Source organism: Podarcis cretensis, assembly GCF_951804945.1.
Source record: "Podarcis cretensis genome assembly, chromosome: 14".
Classification (NCBI taxonomy): domain Eukaryota; kingdom Metazoa; phylum Chordata; class Lepidosauria; order Squamata; family Lacertidae; genus Podarcis; species Podarcis cretensis.
In genome coordinates, this window is record NC_137183.1 from 28,360,464 (window position 1) to 28,379,187 (window position 18,724).

The following is an 18,724-nucleotide window of genomic DNA, read 5'->3' on the forward strand; positions in this document are numbered from 1 at the left end:
TGTGTTTGAATTAAAATAATACAATCACCACTATCCAGGTCAGGAAAGTGATGAAAAGTCAATGTGGGAAAAGAGGGATGTGCAGGGATTGGTAGAGATGGCTAGTTCAGATGACAACTTTGAGTTAGGTTAAGAAGAAATGTCACTAGATCCAGGGGCAGTCCACATTTATATTGGTCTGTTCTGACCTCTTTTTCTGAATGGTGACATGGACCATTCACAACGTAAAGATATTCTTCACAACTGTGAGCAGGGCAGGGGGGTGGGGTAAGTGAAGACAAATACAGGTATTTATATTGTTGTTCGCTCCTGCTCCTGCTCAGGCTGCAGGGAAAAAGCAACTTGGATCCTGGAATTCATTCTGATTGTGCAGATAAAATATGACTGATAGAATTCTATAGGATGTGGTATTAGTGTGCGAAAACAGTCAAGATCCAGTGATCCCCAGGCATGCATCTCCAGATGACAGAGATGTGAGGTGCCATCCTGGTGCCCAGGCATCTTCACTTGTTCGCAAGGGATCAATAGTCAGGTGCAAAATCCACCTGGTGCCTGGCTAATTTCGAACACTGGTTTTCACTATACTGTGGTCTATTAAGAAGAGTTTGGATTTGATATCCCGCTTTATCACTACCCAAAAGAGTCTCAAAACGGCTAACATTCTCCTTTCCCGTCCTCACAAACACTCTGTGAGGTGAGTGGGGCTGAGAGACTTCAGAGAAGTGTGACTAGCCCAAGGTCACCCAGCAGCTGCATGTGGAGGAGTGGAGACACGAACCCAGTTCCCCAGATTATGAGTCTACCGCTCTTAACCACCACACTGGCTCTCCACAGCTGCAGGGGCAGGAGGCAAAAAACCTGGCTTTAGCCCTAGCCAGCAGCACTCCCTTGGCCAGAAGAAAGGTGGGCTTCTTTCCACTGGAAGCAGTTGAGCTGCCTGCAGCTGCACCCGCATCCTCGCAAGGAGCAATATCTATGACACGCAATAGAGCAATGCACAATAAATAATAATAATAATAATAATAATAATAATAATAATAATAAATTATTATTTATACCCCGCCCATCTGGCTGGGTTCCCGCAGCCACCCTGGGCAGCTCTCAACAGAATACCATCAACAACCATAAAAAGCGATAAAATGTCAAACATTAAAAACTTCCCTAAACAGGGCTGCCTTCAGATGTCTTCTAAAAGTCAGATAGTTGTTTATTTCCTTGACATCTAATGGGAGGGCGTTCCACAAGGTGGGCGCCACTACCAAGAAGGCCCTCTGCCTGGTTCCCTGTAGCTTCCCTTCTTGCAATAAAACAAGATATGCCTTGAAACAGCTGTATAGAAGGCAATTAATAAATCAGTGATCATGGTGATAATGACAGTAGTAAGCATCTGAAGCAGCATGATCTTAAACTGTCAGTTACACCCTCAGGATGGAGTAGCACCCTCTTACACCAGGACAGCAAAATGGAACAGGAAATGAAAATCCCCTGCTCTTGTGACCCCCATGTGCAAGTCGGACTCTGCCAGCACAAAGGAGGGAATCAGGTAGAGCTGGAATGTGTGGGAGACAGAGTGGATTTCTGACTGCCTCCTCCCGAAGGTGACCAAATGCTACGCTGTTCTATTCTGAGTGATGGCCACAACAATCTGAGGGTTTTAGCTCAATCAGGAGGTTCATGGCATACTTTGAGGGCCCAGCGAAGCAGAGTCAGGTGAGACAGAGGACAGAGCCCAGATTTCTGTGAGGCTGAGCAAGGTTAGGCCAGGCACAGTCCAGCTTCTTCTGATGAAGCAAAGTAACTACCGTAAAGCAAGGCAGGTATTTAGGATGCAGGTAGCACCCTGGACAGCTCCAGAAAGAGCTCAAGCCCAAGACTCCTAAGAGCAAGTCTCAAATATTGCTTCAGCAACACACACTCCCAGATCAAGCCTTAAACAGAGCTGAAGTTACCCTCTGGTCAGCTAAAAAGATGTGGCCTGCTTCAATACCTGTTGACTCTTAAGGATGCAGGAATTCTACTGGGGTTTCTTTGCTTAGCTCCTTGGGAATCTCTTGTGCTGGAGCTACTGGGGCCACGGAGGACATCCAGGGCCATGTCTGATGGCCATACACTCTCCCAGTTAGATACCTCCTCCGCATCCACAGCCTCTTCTTCTGAAGATGGTGAGTTGGACTGCAGGGCTATGGCATATAACCTCATTGGAGGTTTTTAGAAAGAGGTCAGAGATTCTTCAGATGTGATTTCTGCATTGTGGGGCAGGGACTCTTGTGCTTGGGTCCTGCTGGCAGGTTTCCTGCAGGCATCTCATTGGCCATGTGAGAATAAGATGCTGAACTACATGGGCCACTGGCCTGGTCCAGCAGGCTTTCTAGATGTTCTTAAGGCATCTTCCTTTTTCTCACTGGCACCTCTAGTCTAACAGGGGTTTAAAACAAGGCAAAAACCTGCCAGCTCATTTGCCTAAAGCTGAAAATGGGGGGAGCTTAGATGCAATGAGAAAATATTATTTTCCCAGCTACTTACAAATCGGTCAATTCCAGGACTGATTTGGTACCTGCCTGTGGCTTTATTAACTCACAAAAGCATGATAAATGTTCTGTTCCTCTCCATTTTGTAAGCTGCACAGCTTTTAAAGCCGGAAGGAGGGCTTCATAAGCTGTGCTTTCTGCAAGTCTGCGTGCCTGAGAACTAGAGAGAGACCCGTGCTGTTCTGAGGTTGCTAATGGTTCCAGTTCTGGTGGTTCTTTCTGCCGGAATTGCTTCCCAACCTGTTTGAAAAGGGAAGTGGGTGGCAGTGGTGCACAATTACAACACTGAAGTAGTTGCTGAAAAGCTGTCTCTCACCCAGGATAATAATGCAGTAGGATTGAGAGCGATTTCTGCCTGCTGGGAGGCAGAGCTGGCTCCGCAGGCTCCTTAAGAGCTTGCAGGCTTTGGCTTCGCTTCCCTGCCGATAAATCTGATTCAGCTAATGTGACATTTCCCTAGAAAATGGCATTTGACAAGGTAGGGTGGGGCTCATTCAACACAGCATATATTGGTTGGGCTGTTCATGTCTTGGGCAAGTGCTTCTCCATGGGCCCTGCACACTTACTGGGTCTACCTTCCTACCACCATTATCTCCACCTTCTCCTCTTCTTCCTCATCACTGCTGTCGCTTGCTTGTCAGCCAGGCAGATGATCAAGGAGTGAACAAGCAGTGGCACCTCTTGCTCATATGATCTGGGCTAAGCCTTCTTGTCAAAAAGAAAGCTTTTGATTGGCCTGGCTCCCAAGCAGCCCTGGTCCCACAGTCTCTGTGCCATTCCCAATTTTTTATTAAACAATCTCTGTTGTTGTTTGGTTGAAGGGAGGTTTTGTAGGGGTTGCAGCCTGCTTTGTATGTGTGTGTTATTTTTTGTGATGGTGCAGGCGTTTTGCCTGCCACTCAAGGAGTGTCTCTGGGTATTGTCAGTTTTTCTTCTCTGGAATGGTTATTTTGTGGTGCCCACGATATTTTCTTAGGTTTCCAAATATGTGCCTAGGCCTAAAAAGTTTGCTGTAGTAGGAAGCCATGCCAGCATCTCTGTTGTTGCAGCAGTTCTTCTAATCTAGAGGTCCGTGTGCCAAGATTTGTCTGTACTTGCAGCCTGCTTTAATTGGAAGCACAAGGCGTTGATTGGTCCCAATTATTTTCGGTGGTGTTTGGAAGGTCTCTCCTTCCAGGGAACACTGGAGAGAAGCTGGCTACTCTTTAGAACATGAATTCCCCTGTTCTACACCTTCCTTCCTTTTCACACAGGATGCCATTGGTATAAGAAAGAGCAAAGGAAAGAAAATGCAGTCAGGCTGAACACAGAGGCTGTCCCCTGCTGAGGATGCAAAAAGCATCCTCTGTGCTTTAAAAAGCAGCTTCTGCTCCCAAGAGCTTGCAACCGACCTGAACCCTAGAGGGGCCTTTTGGGGTTTCATCAGTGCAAGGGCTTTTCACAAGGGGGATTTTTTTATATATATAAAACAACAACCAAAAACTCGCAGGGTTTTATGAACTCACTAAGCTGTTTGACAGCTGGGTCCAGACAATGAAATATAGACAGTTGCCCAGCTTTGGACCAGGAGAGCATCTGTGCCTTAAGTTAATGAGCCTTAGCCATGTCTTGTCTTAAGGCTGCAGTTCGGTCTGAATGACCCACTGTCTCCAACCCCCAACCCTATAATCCAGTTAATAGAATTGGGTGGCTAGGAAAATGCCCAACAAGTGTGCATTCTCCCCTACTTTGCAATGCCAATAATCACAGAATCATATAAGTGTAGAGTTGGAAGGGATCACAAGGGTCATCTAGTCCAACTCCCTGCAATGCAGGAATATTTTGCCCAACATGGGGCTTGAACCCATGACTGTGAGATTAAGAGTCTCATGCTCTACTGTCTGAGATGTACCAGGGGCATCATCAACACTCAGGATTAGCTGTCACCATCTAGTTCTCTGTAATTTTCTGTTTTTTCTTGCCTTAATGTGTGTATATACTGCTGTTTTAGGCTTTTTAAATGCTTTAGTAACCTGTTGTTTGCCTTTTGGACTGTACACTGCTTTTGGAAATATTAAGCAATTTGTAAATGCCTACACACACACACACAGGGGACGCAGGTGGCGCTGTGGGTTAAACCACAGAGCCTAGGACTTGCCGATCAGAAGGTCGGTGGTTTGAATCCCCGTGATGGGGTGAGTTCCTGTTGCTCGGTCCCTGCTCCTGCCAACCTAGCAGTTCGAAAGCACATCAAAGTGCAAGTAGATAAATAGGTACCGCTCCGGCGGGAAGGTAAACGGTGTTTCCGTGCGCTGCTCTGGTTTGCCAGGAGCGGCTTAGTCATGCTGGCCACATGCCTGGAAGCTGTACCCGGCCAATAAAGCGAGATGAGCGCCGCAACTCCAGAGTCGGCCACGACTAGACCTAATGGTCAGGGGTCCCTTTACCTTTACACACACACACAAAGACAGAGATGAGAAATGATAGATGATAGATAGATGATAGAGATACATCTCTAGAAAGAGCTGCCTGTCTTCCACTCCAGCAGTGGTCTAGTGGAACAGGGACTTATTTCATAGCATAGGCCATGATGTCATCTCCTGAAATGCTCCTTGCCAATCTTCTGCATGCCAAGTGAATAAACTTTTCTCAAAGAGAAACCCGTCAGATAGGCTCAGCAGAGAAAGAGGCAGGTTACATCAGAAGGAATGGCTCAGGGCTCAAATGGCAATGGCCACTTTTTGTTTTAAAAATCCCATTGTCCCTTTATGACGACCAACCAGAATGTCCCAAGCATTGGGGTCTGCCAAAACGCAAACAATAAAACAATCAAACTTCTAAAATCAATTCCAGGACAGACACAGACCGGGCAAGATCTCTCTTCTTCTTGCTGGAAGAAGAAGGTCTTCAGTAGGTGCCAAAAATACAAAGGGAGCCTGTGTGGTGTAGTGGTTAGAGTGTTGGACTAGGACCTCAAATTCCCCACTCAGCCATAAAGCTCAGTGGGTGTGACCTTGGGCCAGTCACTGCCTCTCAGCCAAACCTACCTCACAGGGTTGTTGTGGGGATTAAACGAGGAGGGGGAGGAACCATGCATGCCACCTTGAGTCCCTTGGAGAAAAAGGTGGGATATAAATGTTGTTTAGTCGTTTAGTCTTGTCAGACTCTTCATGACCCCATGGACCAGAGCACGCCAGGCACTCCTGTCTTCCACTGCCTCCTGCAATTTGGTCAGACTCATGTTGGTAGCTTCGAGAACACTGTCCAACCATCTCGTCCTCTGTTGTCCCCTTCTCCTTGTGCCCTCAATCTTTCCCAACTTCAAGGTCTTTTCCAGGGAGTCTTCTCTTCTCATGAGGTGGCCAAAGTATTGGACCCTCAGCTTCAGGATCTGTCCTTCCAGTGAGCACTCAGGGCTGATTTCCTTAAGAATGGATAGGTTTGATCTTCTTGCAGTCCATGGGACTCTCACACAATGAAATAATAAACAGAGGTGGAGCCCGCCTAATATTTAATGGGAGGAAATCGCAAAGGGTAGGAGGTGCCACAACACTAAAAGAAACACAATGGCATTTTGTCCAGGGCAGGTACTATCTGTGCTGTGTGAGTATTTAAGACCTCAGTGGCTGTGGTGTTGTGAATGTTACCCCAGAAACAACCGTGGGACGGCATGCCTCACCCCATCCCTCTCGGTCGCTCACTGCTGAACATCACAGCCAACATGACTTTTGCAAGGGAGAGTTATTGACCACCCCCACCGCCTCCATTGGCTTAGCGGGTCAATCGATATCCCCCAATGTCACTCAGAGACGAGGCTGACCTTCCTCTTGAATGGAAAGTGGCTGGGATCCATTTCCATGGCCTGCGCGGGAGATGCCCTCCAAACTTGTCAAGCCCTCTCCTCTGCAGACCCAGACAGACCTCTCAGACTCAAACGCCCCCCTTGGTTCAACGGAGCTGGGCTCTGCTTTCAGTCCCCCCTCTCTCTCTTGCCTTAGGAATCATATTGCACACACTTTGCTTGCCTTGCAAGGAAGGCCTGCCCATTGCTGGGGCCGCCCTTGTGGGAAAGCACTCTGTCTGGCGCAATGAATAATTGAAGCGGTATAGATTCCTTAAAGTGCTTTTCTGGAGGGTGGGGAGGCATTTGTGGCGAGGTGGCAGTCGCCTGGCTCTTTCTGCCTGAAAGGTTTCGGTGGAGAGCACCGCAGTGCTTCGTGCTGTCTGTCCCACGGGCTGCAAGGTGAGCTGCCTGCCTGTTTAAAACGGGCAGGTGCTCCGAGTTTCTTTTTTAAGTTGCCTTCCCAGACAAATCCAGCAGCTGCCGTGTGTCCCCAGGGCTATGGTTCTGTCAATATCCAAAGCCACCCCCCCCCCGACTAGTGTGTTATTGTGGGTTTCTTGTACAACATGTTCCTGACACAATAACAGTGCATTAGCGGTGGATTTATTCTGCTTTATTAGTTGATCTCTGATGTTTCCCCAGTGATGCTACCATGTCATTGCTGTCTGGAAGGGTTATCAAAAGTCAGCCAACCCCCACCCACCCTCAGAAAATGTTCTGTATGCAAAGTTTCATATAATTGTAGAATTATAGAGCTGGAAGGGACCCTGGGGATCTAGGGTCCAATCCAGTGCAGGAATATGCAATTGTCCCTCCACGGTTGAGACAGCAACGCTTCTGAATCTCAGGCGCTGGAAGCCGCAAGATGGCAGATAATTGTGTTTGAATCCTGTGTTTGTGCCCAGCAGCGTAGCAACGCTTTCAGCTTCTCCTGCTGTCCTGCAGCGCCCGTGTCGCCCAGCAACCCCCCCTGCAGCCTAGCAACCCCCAGGCCACCCCACGGTCCCCTGTGGCACCTGGTGCACCCCTCCCCTCCCAGGCCTTCCTACACTACTGCTTGCTCCTTTCCCACAGGCATCTGGTTGGCCACTGTGAGAAAAGGATGCTAGAGTCAATGGGCCATGGGCCTGGTTCAGCAGGGCTTGTCATACGTTCTTAAGGGGAATCAGGCCTGCTGGGACAACTCCCAACAGCTGCATCTCTTGCCAAGCTGAACAGAAGAAGCTGCCTTGGACAGAGTCAGATCCTTGCATCAGCCAGCAGCTCATTGTCTCCATGTTCAAAGCTCTCCAGAAAAGAAAAACTTCTCTCCCTCTCTCAAACGTGTGGTGTATTCACAGTCCTCCCGATTGCCCTCTCCACCTTCCTCTGGTCATCCAGAAGGCTGAAGAATGCAGTGTGTGCAACAATATAATCTGCGCCAGCGTTTCCTTGTTGGCAAGAAGGAAATGGTAAGAAAGCATCAGCTGGAGAGAGAGAGAATAAGTGTTGTAAGGCCACAAACATCCCTTAATTAACATTCCTGAGTTCTGAGGTGTTTCTTTGGAGACAAAGCACGCTGGACTCTTTCTCTCTCTTTTTGGTCCAAGCCAAAAATGAGCCAGGATCCCAGAAAAGAAAGCCTTGCGATGTGCCTTCGATGTGGAAAGCGAATGTTCCTCCTGGGAAATGGAGAAGGGGCAAAAAGGACAGAAACGCCCCCCCAAGCTCACCAGAAAGTCGGCCTGGAAAACTCAGTGCAAGGAGGCAAGGGATAAATTGTACTATCATGCCACCTCCAGAACATCCACATATTATCAGAAATATGTTTATTGGGACTGAAAAGCCCCCAAAGCCGACCAGGCACCAGATGGCAATTCTTAAAATATAAATGGGTGTTAATATAATCTCATTCCATTAAAAGAATCCATAGAAACCTCCTCTGTTGGGGTTGTGGGGGCCTCGAAGTGAAACGACAAAATCTTATAAAAGGGAGTAAGATTACACTATGGGCTGTGAGTGGAGATAGATGACGCTGAGTCTCTTCTAGTTGTGGGATCTTGGGTTGCCTCCAAACTGGCACTGTTTTGCAGGAGACACTCAAGCACATACCAGAAATGTGGGGGATGTACAATCAAAGTGGGGTGGCACAAATCCATTTCTTTAAACAATCCAATTCTAAAAAAAAAAAAGCCCAGACTTTTTGCAGAGAACAGTGATGGAGCAATGCACTGAAAAGTGTGGGATGAACAGGTGATTGATGAGAAGACTTATAAAGAAATCAGAATGAATGCCCATCGTCATAAATCAAATCAAGAGGAATGCTCAATAAAGATAGGACATTGTCTAATCTCAACGCAAGCTTTGTGAAAGCAAATCAAGATGAATGATGCCCAAGAAGCAGGCTGCCTAAAGAAACCCTCAGCAAAATGATCTTTGAGGTGGCTCTCCCACCTTTCCCCCTACCATATACCGTATTTTTCGCTCTATAAGACGCACCAGACCACAAGACACACCTAGTTTTTGGAGGAGGAAAACAAGAAAAAAATATTCTGAATCTCAGAAGCCAGAACAGCTGCACAGTGAAAGCAGCAATCCCTCTTGCTGTTCTGGCCTCTGGTATAGCTGTGCAGCATGCATTCGCTCCATAAGATGCACACACATTTCCCCATACTTTTTAGGAGGGGAAAAGTGAGTCTTATAGAGCAATAAATACAATATTTCACCCTGTACATAGATCAGCCTTCTCCAGCCTGGTGCCTTCCAGATGTTTTGGACTACAACCCCCAGACACCATGACTGAGGAAGGCTGCTAAAGAGTAAACAGCTTGCTCTGGGTGTGTGCAACTGCCACATTCTGTACTGGATGCCAAAATACATTTCTCATCATTTGTAAGTTTCTAGTCCTTAATGACACTGGGAAAATGAGCTGGAGAAAGTGTGGACAATGCCTGTTGAGCTCTTGGGGCTGTGCAGACTTGATTCTGTTCAGCTTCTTGACCTTTCTAATATTTAGCAAAAATAAGCTATGCATAATTTTTTTAAATGCATTTGCTTCATATGCAAAAACTCTTCAGGTTGCACAATCAGAGGCTTTTCTTGGCATGCATTTTGGACGTGCAGAAAGTGAATCAGTCCAGCCCTGCCTCACAAGTGGCCAAGAATCCTGGTGGGGAGGTGGCAACAGGCAGAACTGGAAGGCTTCTATGGAGTTCTGCCTTCAGGCTCTTTGCTGTACATTCATATTTTTCTTATATAACGGGGTGGCACTGGAGAGAACAGCTTAGAAATCTGCCAGCGTGATGGAGCTCCTTTGTCCTCAGGCCCCTGCTGACTCACTGATGACAACTGACTTAAATGTCCTACTTCATAAAACTCCTCTGTGTCAAGTAAGGACAGCTTCCTCCCAGGATGGTCTTCCTGATGCATGGTGTGATTTGGGAAATGTTTGCAGCTGAAACATAGCCGGCAAGGAAGCTCCCACTTTTGCATCCTCCTGGCCACCAGAGAGTGCCTCAGAATCTCAGTTACCTTTGGGCAGAATTTGGGATTTTTTAATTTAAAAAATACAGACCTGACACACCCAAGGGCATGTGAAGAAAGAAAGTACAGCTCCCATATTTGCAAAGAAAGGAGCATTTTAGCAGATTCAGCATGCCGTGGATGGGTAAGAAATGTGATTGGGTTGCTTTGTTCTATAATTTCCAGCCTTCCTTTCCAAATTAAGCTATTTTTATGATGATTTGCAACAGTGGATACAAGCCCTGTATTGTTTCCAGCTAATGGAAGACTCAAGACCAGACCTTATATTCTGTGGCTTCCCAGACTGCGCCCTGACCCCACCTGCTGGTAAAAAAGGAGTTCCAGGAATTGCTTACTCACAAGTAGGCAACATACTCAAGAGTGGCATGACAACTCTGGGCTGGAAGGTGCATGTTGTGCCATCACTCTGGAGCCTGCGTTCTTGAAGCTCCAAGGCTTCTTCATCAGATTTCCTGCTAGAGGGATCTCCCAGGGGATCCTCAGCAACTGGTCCAAGTGGAAGCTCTACCTGCTCCCCAAGGCCTTTGACCTGTAGAGTGTCTGGTTTGTCCTCCATGGACTCAACAATACATGTGGAAAGTATCTAGGGATCTTAGTAGATCACAAGCTTAACTGGAGCCAACATTGTGGTGCAACAGCAAAGAAAACTAATGCAATTCTAGGCTGCATCATCAGAATAGTGACCAGATCAAGGGAAGTCATGGTTTCATTCTATTCTGCCTTGGTTAGACCACACCTGCAGTAATAGGTCCAGTTCTGTGCACCACAATTTAAGAAGGATATTGACAAGCTGGAACGTATACAGAAGAGGGCAACCAAGATGATCAAGGGTCTGAAAACTCAGTCTTATGAAGAACTGTTGAGGGAGTTGGGTATGCTTCGCTTGTGTAAGAGAAGATTGAGAACCATATGGGAACCATTTTCAAATCTCTGAAGGGCTGTCACATGGAAAATAGGGCAAGCTGCTCCAGAGGGTAGGACCCAAACCAATGGACTCAAAGGTGGTGAACTCTCCTTTATTGGAGGTTTTTAAGCAGAGGTTGGTGACCACCTGCTTGAGATTCTTTAGCTGTGATTCCTGCATTGCAGGGGTTACTCTTGTGGTCCTTTCTAACTCTACAATTCTATGATTCTATTACTTGGTGTCTGGCATCAGGTCAGGTCGAGGCATGACAGGGAGGTGGCAAACCGTGAATGGCCTGGGCAGAGCCATGTTCCATTCACTTTGGGAGTGCAACAGTTTTACAAGGCAATGTGGATGAAGTTGCTGAATGATGAGCAACTTGTGTTCATTACCCCTTCTCCTCATGATAAGTTGCTTGTTTTCTGGGCAAGGAGGGGGCCTGTGTTGGCTCCAGAGTTCTTGTAATATAGGCCAGGTGTTTCAGCACCATGGAGAGCTCTGAGGGAGCCACTTGGCTCCAGCAGGGCCTAGAGGACCAGAGCCTCTGCCTCCCATCTGTTGCTCCTAAACTCCACCTACTTTGTGAGATTAGCAATCCTTAATGAACCAACCCTCTGGTCTACAGATGGGCATTTCTTCTGTGCTTCCTAGCCTTCCACCTGGCACGTATCCTGTGTCATGGAGTAGACTAAGAGACCAATGGATTCAAATGACAAGAAATGAGATTCTAACTCAACATGAGGAAGAACTTCCTGACGTTAAGTGCTGTTTGATAGTGGAACAAGCTCCCTCAGAAAGCAATGGACTCTCTTTCAATTGAAGCTTTTAGATAGAGGTTCAATAACCACCTGTCAGGAATTATTTAGCTGTGATTCCTGCATTGCTCCTGAGCTGGAGGAGAGTTGCAGTCCCTTCCAACTCTACAATTCTGTGATTTTGTGAACATGAAGAAGCTGCTGATCTGGAGTCAGGTGTTTCCATAGCTCTTTGGGCAGCTGACCTTCCTCCCAAAAACCACAGACACACATATACACACTCCAAGGACTTAACTGGATGGAGGTGGTCATTGGAATCCCTGGTGTTACACTGCCAATGTGACTTTCTTCAAGAGTCTCTACCACCACCTCTGCCACCACCCAGTTAGTTTTAGAAACTTGATTCCTGCCACCAAAGAGCTGGGAAAACTGTGAGTCAGCTCAGACCTTTGAGCATGGAAAGCTGAACAAAACAGGCTGTCAGAATTTGAGCTACTTCATATGCAAGGCAAAGGAGGAAGCAGAGGAAATGGCTTTTGATATTATAATTTTTCTGAATGTGGATAAGACAGGCTTGGAATGCGCACCATTCATGAGGCTGGATTCAGCAAAATCAGGGGATAAATAGTGCTACATTACAATGGACTTAAGATCTTTGACATGCAGTTAGCCTGCTCCTAGACACAGTAGTTTATAAAAATGGTAAAGATTTGACTCAGAAATATCACTATGGCGTAGAACTGGCTCTGCTCCCTTACACTATCGGTAATTCAATGAAATCTTTCTTTGTTGACTTCATCAGGCGAGTGATAAATGGATAGAAGAAGAGAGCAATATATTCTCCCTTGTCACTTCCCAAGTGATGTTGCATAAATTAATATGTTTCTGCATATCCATAATAAACAAATGCAGAAGGCATGGAAGTCTGCCAGTCTTTCAGGTGCCACAAGGCTCTATTGTTTAAACTCCATGTGGATTATCATTATTTTGAAAGTACCTAACAGTCTCCTAAGAGGTCATTAGTGATTTTAATTTTAAAAGTGATTAAAGTGCAATGACTGCCTAAGTCCTCTGTTGTGAGTGTACAAGCAGTGTGTACTCTGGACTACCCCCTCCCCCCAAAAAAGAATCCTTATTTTTGCTGTTGTTGCCAAGATCCTGAGAATTTTCTGAAAAGCCTAAATTGTGAACCCAAATATTTCGCAGGTTAGAAGCAAATCAGTACAGATTGTCTTATCTTTCCTCATTTATCCTGGAGTCCCCTGGAGTCTTGGCAAGGCAAGACTGAAGCTGCCATCAATCTCTTCCACCTCCTCTCGCTTCTGACCTTTGGGTTTCAAGCTTACCTCTTCCCCCATATGGACTAGGAACTTGCTGAGTTCTATACTGATCATACTGACTTTGGGGGTTTCACAAAGCAGTTGCAGCACTTGAAGGCACAGCCATTGTGTGGGTTTGTGCATGGACTTGGATGGAGGCTGCTCTTCCTTTCGGCAATTCTTTTTACCATGGTGTGTGTGTGTGTGTGTGTGTGTGTGTGTGTTGGAATCATGAGTCACTCCCCAAAGTCTTGGAAACTGCTGGCTCGATGTGTGAGAGCCTCTGTCCTGAGACTCTCACATGACGCCAAGAACCCTTTTTGTGCAGGATGAACTTTCTTCCCATTCAGCCCCTAAAAGAGCCATTCATCTCTGGGTGCTCCAAGGGACTGAGTCTCCTGCTGTTTCTGCCATACTGAGCAGCCTTCCAGGGGACCCGGTGCAAAAGTCACATCCAGCTGCAGCTGCAATCTTGCCTTTCCCAGCTTATGGCAGGCGCAGAAGCTTCAGAGTTGTTTACAGGAAATACAGAGGGGCGCGGAAGGGCCCCCTCTCCCTAACCCCCCTCCCTCCCCTTTCTCCCTGCTCTGACAAATTCGCATGGGTTGCTTATGGATGACTTCCGCTCTTTAGAATGGAAATCTGGGAGAGAGCTTGGCTGGGTGACCAAGTGCATGGCTGTGTATGTGTAGATGAGAACACACATAATAAAAAGAGGGAATGAACTGCAGCTTTGTAGGTCAAGTGGGTGCATTGGCCAGCATTCTGAATATATATATTCAGAATACATACGCGGGTGGCGCTGTGATGCGAACCACTGAGCTTTGGGCTTGCCGATTGGAAGGTCGGTGGTTCGAATCCCCACGCTGGGGTGAGCTCCCGTTGTTTGGTCCCAGCTCCTGCCAACCTAGCAGTTCGAAAGCACATCAAAGTGCAACTAGATAAATAGGTACCGCTCTGGCGGCAAGGTAAACGGAGTTTCTGTGCACTGCTCTGGTTTCACCAGAAGCGGCTTAGTCATGCTGGCCACAGGACCCGGAAAAACTGCCTGCAGACAAACGGACAAACGTCGGCTCCTTCAGCCAGCAAAGCGAGATGAGCACTGCAACCCCAGTGTTGTTCGTGACTAGACTTAACTGTCAGGGGTCCTTTACCTTTATATATATATATAATTGTGAATTCCACTCCCCACCCCATACCAACTGCCTTGAGGCACATCTTTGCGAGAAGAAAAGTCTATGGAGTAAACCCTTCACAAACCCAGAACCGAGTCCGTAAGATGGTTAGACGGCATCTTGTACGCCTCCTCCCGACAATGCCTGCAGACAAGGTGGTGCCAAACGTATTGCTCTGCTTTCCTTTGGACCACATCAGCGAGGTTGTCTGGGTAGCCCAGGACCTCCATACATACTGCCCAGCCTTGCACTCCATTGTTTCTCAAGACAGACTGATGCCAGTAACAGTTACACCCCACCCCAATCTCATTGACAGCCGAACAGATCTTGCTTCCCCATTGGATCCAGCAAAGAGCAAGCATGTCTCTGCATCTCCTGCTTCCAGCTCACTCCCTCACACCACTTTGGCTATTATTCTCCTACTGCTAGTTATATAAGGGTGGTGATGGTGGAAGAAATACCCTCCCATTAGCCTGGATGGTACTATCCCCTAATTTTAGCCCTTGCAACCTAGCTCACTATTTTGGGGTGCTGAAGAGGACTCTGAAGTAGCCAGTTAAGATCTTACATTGTCTTACAAAGAGTAAACTCCGTCCCTCCATGCATCTGGTGGGCTTGTTGTTCTTGGCAGATATGCAGGCTTGCTCTCTGGTGGGCAGCTGAGCTGTGAGTTTCAGCAGGATGTGAAGTCTGGTTTATTCTCTCCAGAGGCCGGGATCTGGCTGACACTAGATTCCCATAGACCAGAGGTTGGGAACCTCAAGCTCTGGGGGCCAAATGCAGCACTTCAGGACTCCCTATCCGGCCCAGGCTTCCCAGGCCATGCCCCTCACAGGCCCTGTGCTGCACACTCTTTGGGGGCAGTTGGCTTGACTGGGGAGTGTCCTTGAACTCTGATACAATCCCCCTTGCTTTCCTGGATGAAGGCTGCAGAGATCTGTGCAGGGCTGAAATATAAGAGTCTCACCTGTTGCTTGACCTCCTTTTTGCCTCCAGCCACACCCACTATTGACTCTGGCATGTGGCCCCTAGGAAGGAATGTGTCTCTTGGCTCCACACCCCTGAGACAGGCTGTGGTCTGACCTTTATGGCATTACCGTATTTTTTGTTCCATAAGACGCACCTGACCATAAGACGCACCTAGTTTTTAGAGGAGGAAAACAAGACACAAAAAAAAATCTGAACGAAACAGTGGATGTATGATTTTTGTGGTTCATGCTGTTACCACAGACATGTGATTTGACAGTGAGTTTGGAGTAGCCCAATGCAAAAATCCTGAGGATCCATGTGGATCCATGTTTTGTAACCACGTTTTTGTACCATTGCGGCTCCAGGCAACAGTGGGTGGGTGATTTTTTGGTGCAGGCTATAGCCATGGACATGCTATGTGATCTGATGGTGAATTTGAGGTGACCCAATGTAAAAATCCTGAGGATCCATGGGCTTTTACCTCCCCCTTCCAGGCAGCCTCCTTTATTGCTAGCGTCCCTTATCTCCCTCCCCGATCGCTTACTAATCAGCTGCTTCCTTTCAACACCCCCTTCCCTCTTGTTTGCCTTAGTGTCTTTTCCTTAGCTGGAGCAGTTTTTTTGCTCCTCCTTTTCTTCTAATTTCTCTCCTCATTGCTTAAGCCTTCCTGTCTCCTCTCCTTGCAAGTTTGCTATCTTTACCTCCTCCCTCCCAGGCAGCCTCCTTTATTGCTAGTGTCCCTTATCTTGCTCCTGTTCGCTTGCCAGTCAGCGGCTTTGTTTCAACACCCACTTCCCTCTTTCAAAAAAAAAAAGAAGCAGCATGATCTGCATTTTGCCCCTGGGCAATTCAGCTCCAGGAACCACACATTCACACCATACATTTCCCCTTACTTTTTAGGAAGAAAAAAGTGCATCTTATTGAGTGAAAAATACGGCATTATGGGTGTCTAGGTGCCAAAACAGGGGCTGTACTTCTGTATCTTGCTGGGTCTCCCTTTCTGTTTTAAGTGTGGGAGCCTGAGGCACCCCTCATAAAAGGTGACATTGCTATAACCCCCCCCCCAAAAAAAACCCCTCTACATTTTCCCCTTTGCAGATGTCATGGCGGCCGCAGTATCGCAGCTCCAAGTTTCGAAACGTCTATGGCAAAGTGGCCAACCGAGAGCACTGCTTTGACGGGATCCCAATCACCAAGAATGTCCATGACAACCACTTCTGTGCGGTGAATACGAAGTTCCTTGCCATAGTAACGGAAAGTGCCGGAGGGGGCTCCTTTCTTGTCATTCCACTGGAACAAGTAAGTGACTCTTTGTTTGATTATGATCAGCAGCGTCACATGCCACCACAATCTCCGAGCGCTGAGAGACTCTAGGGTTTCCAAAAGCTTACCACAGTCCTGTTTCCTTGGAAGGAAGGTCAGAGGAGATTGTGGGGTCTTCAGGATAGTTGATTTCATTTACTCATATATACAACCTTAGCATCAGATGGAGGGGCTCACGGAATTAACACCTCAACAGATCTTGCTTCTCCTTGAGTTGCAGCTTTGGATCCAGCACTGAACAAGCAGTTCTCTGTGTATCCATCTTCCTGCCTACTTCCAGTTTAGCTCTCTCACACCTCACTGGTTAGTGTTCTCCTAGCTAGTAGCTAGGTGAGGGAGCGGAAGAAAGGCACATCTGCTTCCCCTCTGGCACACAGCAGCCTCTTTGGTTATGCTAATCCGTTTAATCTTTGCCAAACAAAAGGAATGGTTTGCCAACTTTGCTTCCATATATTCTACCCCCACAAGTATAGGATCCCATGAATTGGAAGGGATTTAGGGCATCATCCAGACCAGACGTAGGTAAACTCCGGCCCTCCAGATGTTTGGGACTACAATCCCCATCATCCCTAGCTAGCAGGGCCAGTGGTCAGGGATGATGGGAACTGTAGTCCCAAACATCTGGAGGGTTGAAGTTTGCCTATGCCTGATTCCCCCCCCCCGCATGCATATCATCATCATCATCATCATCATCATCATCATTATTATTGCTCAACAAGCTTATGTTAACCCCAGTTTATTGTCCTTCCAACATGGGGGAGGGACTTTCTTTGTTTTGCCTTCTGTTCTCCAGCTGCTGCCAACGGCAACTCAAGCGGAGAATCTTTCTGCATGGGAAAAAGTGGAACCAGCATCTTGAAAACGTAAAACATTGGGGTGGGGGAGGGGGAATGTTTCACCCCCACATTTTCCTGCAAATGATTGCATGTGTTGACTTTGCCCTGTGGGATTTCCCTAAGATGCTTGTGTGGATTTTAAATATTAAACATGAAAGTCTGGGTTATAAAATTTTAAACACCGAGTAATTTTAAACCGACTTCCTGGAAATGGGCCTCAGGGAGGATGCAGGGTCACCTGTCAGTCACGTTTATTTATGGTCCAAGGCTCTCAGGCAATGCTATAATAATTGCTATAGGGTTCAGGGTGTGGCTACAGCTTAGATGGATAGAAATGGGCTTGATTCCCTTTCCACGGAAAGGTGTTGGAGAGAGATTGATGCTGTGAACCAGCACTGCATTCACCCACAATCAATAGTGTGTGTATGTGTGAGAGAGAGACATGGGGGCGGGGAGAAAGAGAGAGAGATCCCTAACCCCAGAGCTGATAATCCCATCAGACTCTACTGGCTGGTCTGAATCTATAAACAGCCAAATATAGCCCTGGTGGGGATGTTCTTTATCTCATTTCAGCTGGGATTGTGCACCTTTCCAGGTGCCCTGCTTATCAAACATGCATCCTGACCTGTTTGCAAAACATTTCCAGGGAAATTCGATGATGTCAGCTATTCATTGAGCATATAGCCTCATTTGTTTGAACAGAGATCGCACAATGTTACATTGACAGTGCATTTCCCCATCACTTCCCCTATCATAAAACATTGTGTGTGTGTGTGTGTGTGTGTGTGTGAGAGAGAGAGAGAGAGAGAGAGAGAGAGAGAGAGAATGGCTTTGTTGCCCCAGAGTGCCAAATCAGCTTTACAACCTAAATTTGCTGGAGACCAGGGTTCAAATCATTACTTGGCCATGAAACTCACTGCGTGACCTTTGGGGGTTGTTGTGGGGATTCAAGAAAAAGGGGAAGAAAACCCTGTGCTCCACCTTTAGCATCTTGGAGAAAAAGGTGAGCTTTCAATGCAATAAATAAATAAATAAATAAAGCCCTCTGTTGCACAGAGTTTTTGCCAGTACAACTGCTGTTGTGCAACATTAAAGCTCACCCTTCCACTTGTGTTAGCAGACAGAGAATTCTGGATTAAGTTCATGTTCTGGAAGCACCCAACATCTTTGCCACGGCATTAGCAATCAGTTATCCACCTGGTCTTCCATTGTCTGTGACCAACAGCCATCACAATGTAATACACAAAAACAATACAGTCCAAGAGTTGGGGTCCTCCAGATGGCCTTTCTCTTCAGATTTCATCCTGTTTTACATGCACAAAGTTTCGGTGGCAGTTAGATCATATCCAGCCTTCAGAGAGTATTTGTTCCGATTTGTTTGCAGGGAGGTTATATGGCAATGAACATTTGTCCTGCATTCATTCTGATTTCCTTGCAGGTGTTTATGCCTTGTCAATGGCCATTCATTCAACCTGCATTTTTCAAAGCATTTCCCTAGCCATAAAAATCTTTTGTGTGGATTAGAACACCTTATTCCACTTTAAACCTGGAAACCAGAAGTTCCAATATG

General features: G+C 46.9%; 1 protein-coding gene across 1 annotated transcript in view; it reads left to right on the forward strand.

Annotated features, from left to right (window-relative positions):
• The window catches only part of CORO2B (coronin 2B), a 77,810-nt gene that overhangs the window by 23,720 nt on the left and 35,366 nt on the right, over positions 1 to 18,724 (forward strand). The window contains exon 2 of the mRNA XM_079953028.1: positions 16,094 to 16,294. Within this exon, the coding sequence (XP_079809154.1) occupies positions 16,094 to 16,294 (201 nt within the window). The remainder of the gene's footprint in view (positions 1 to 16,093; positions 16,295 to 18,724) is intronic.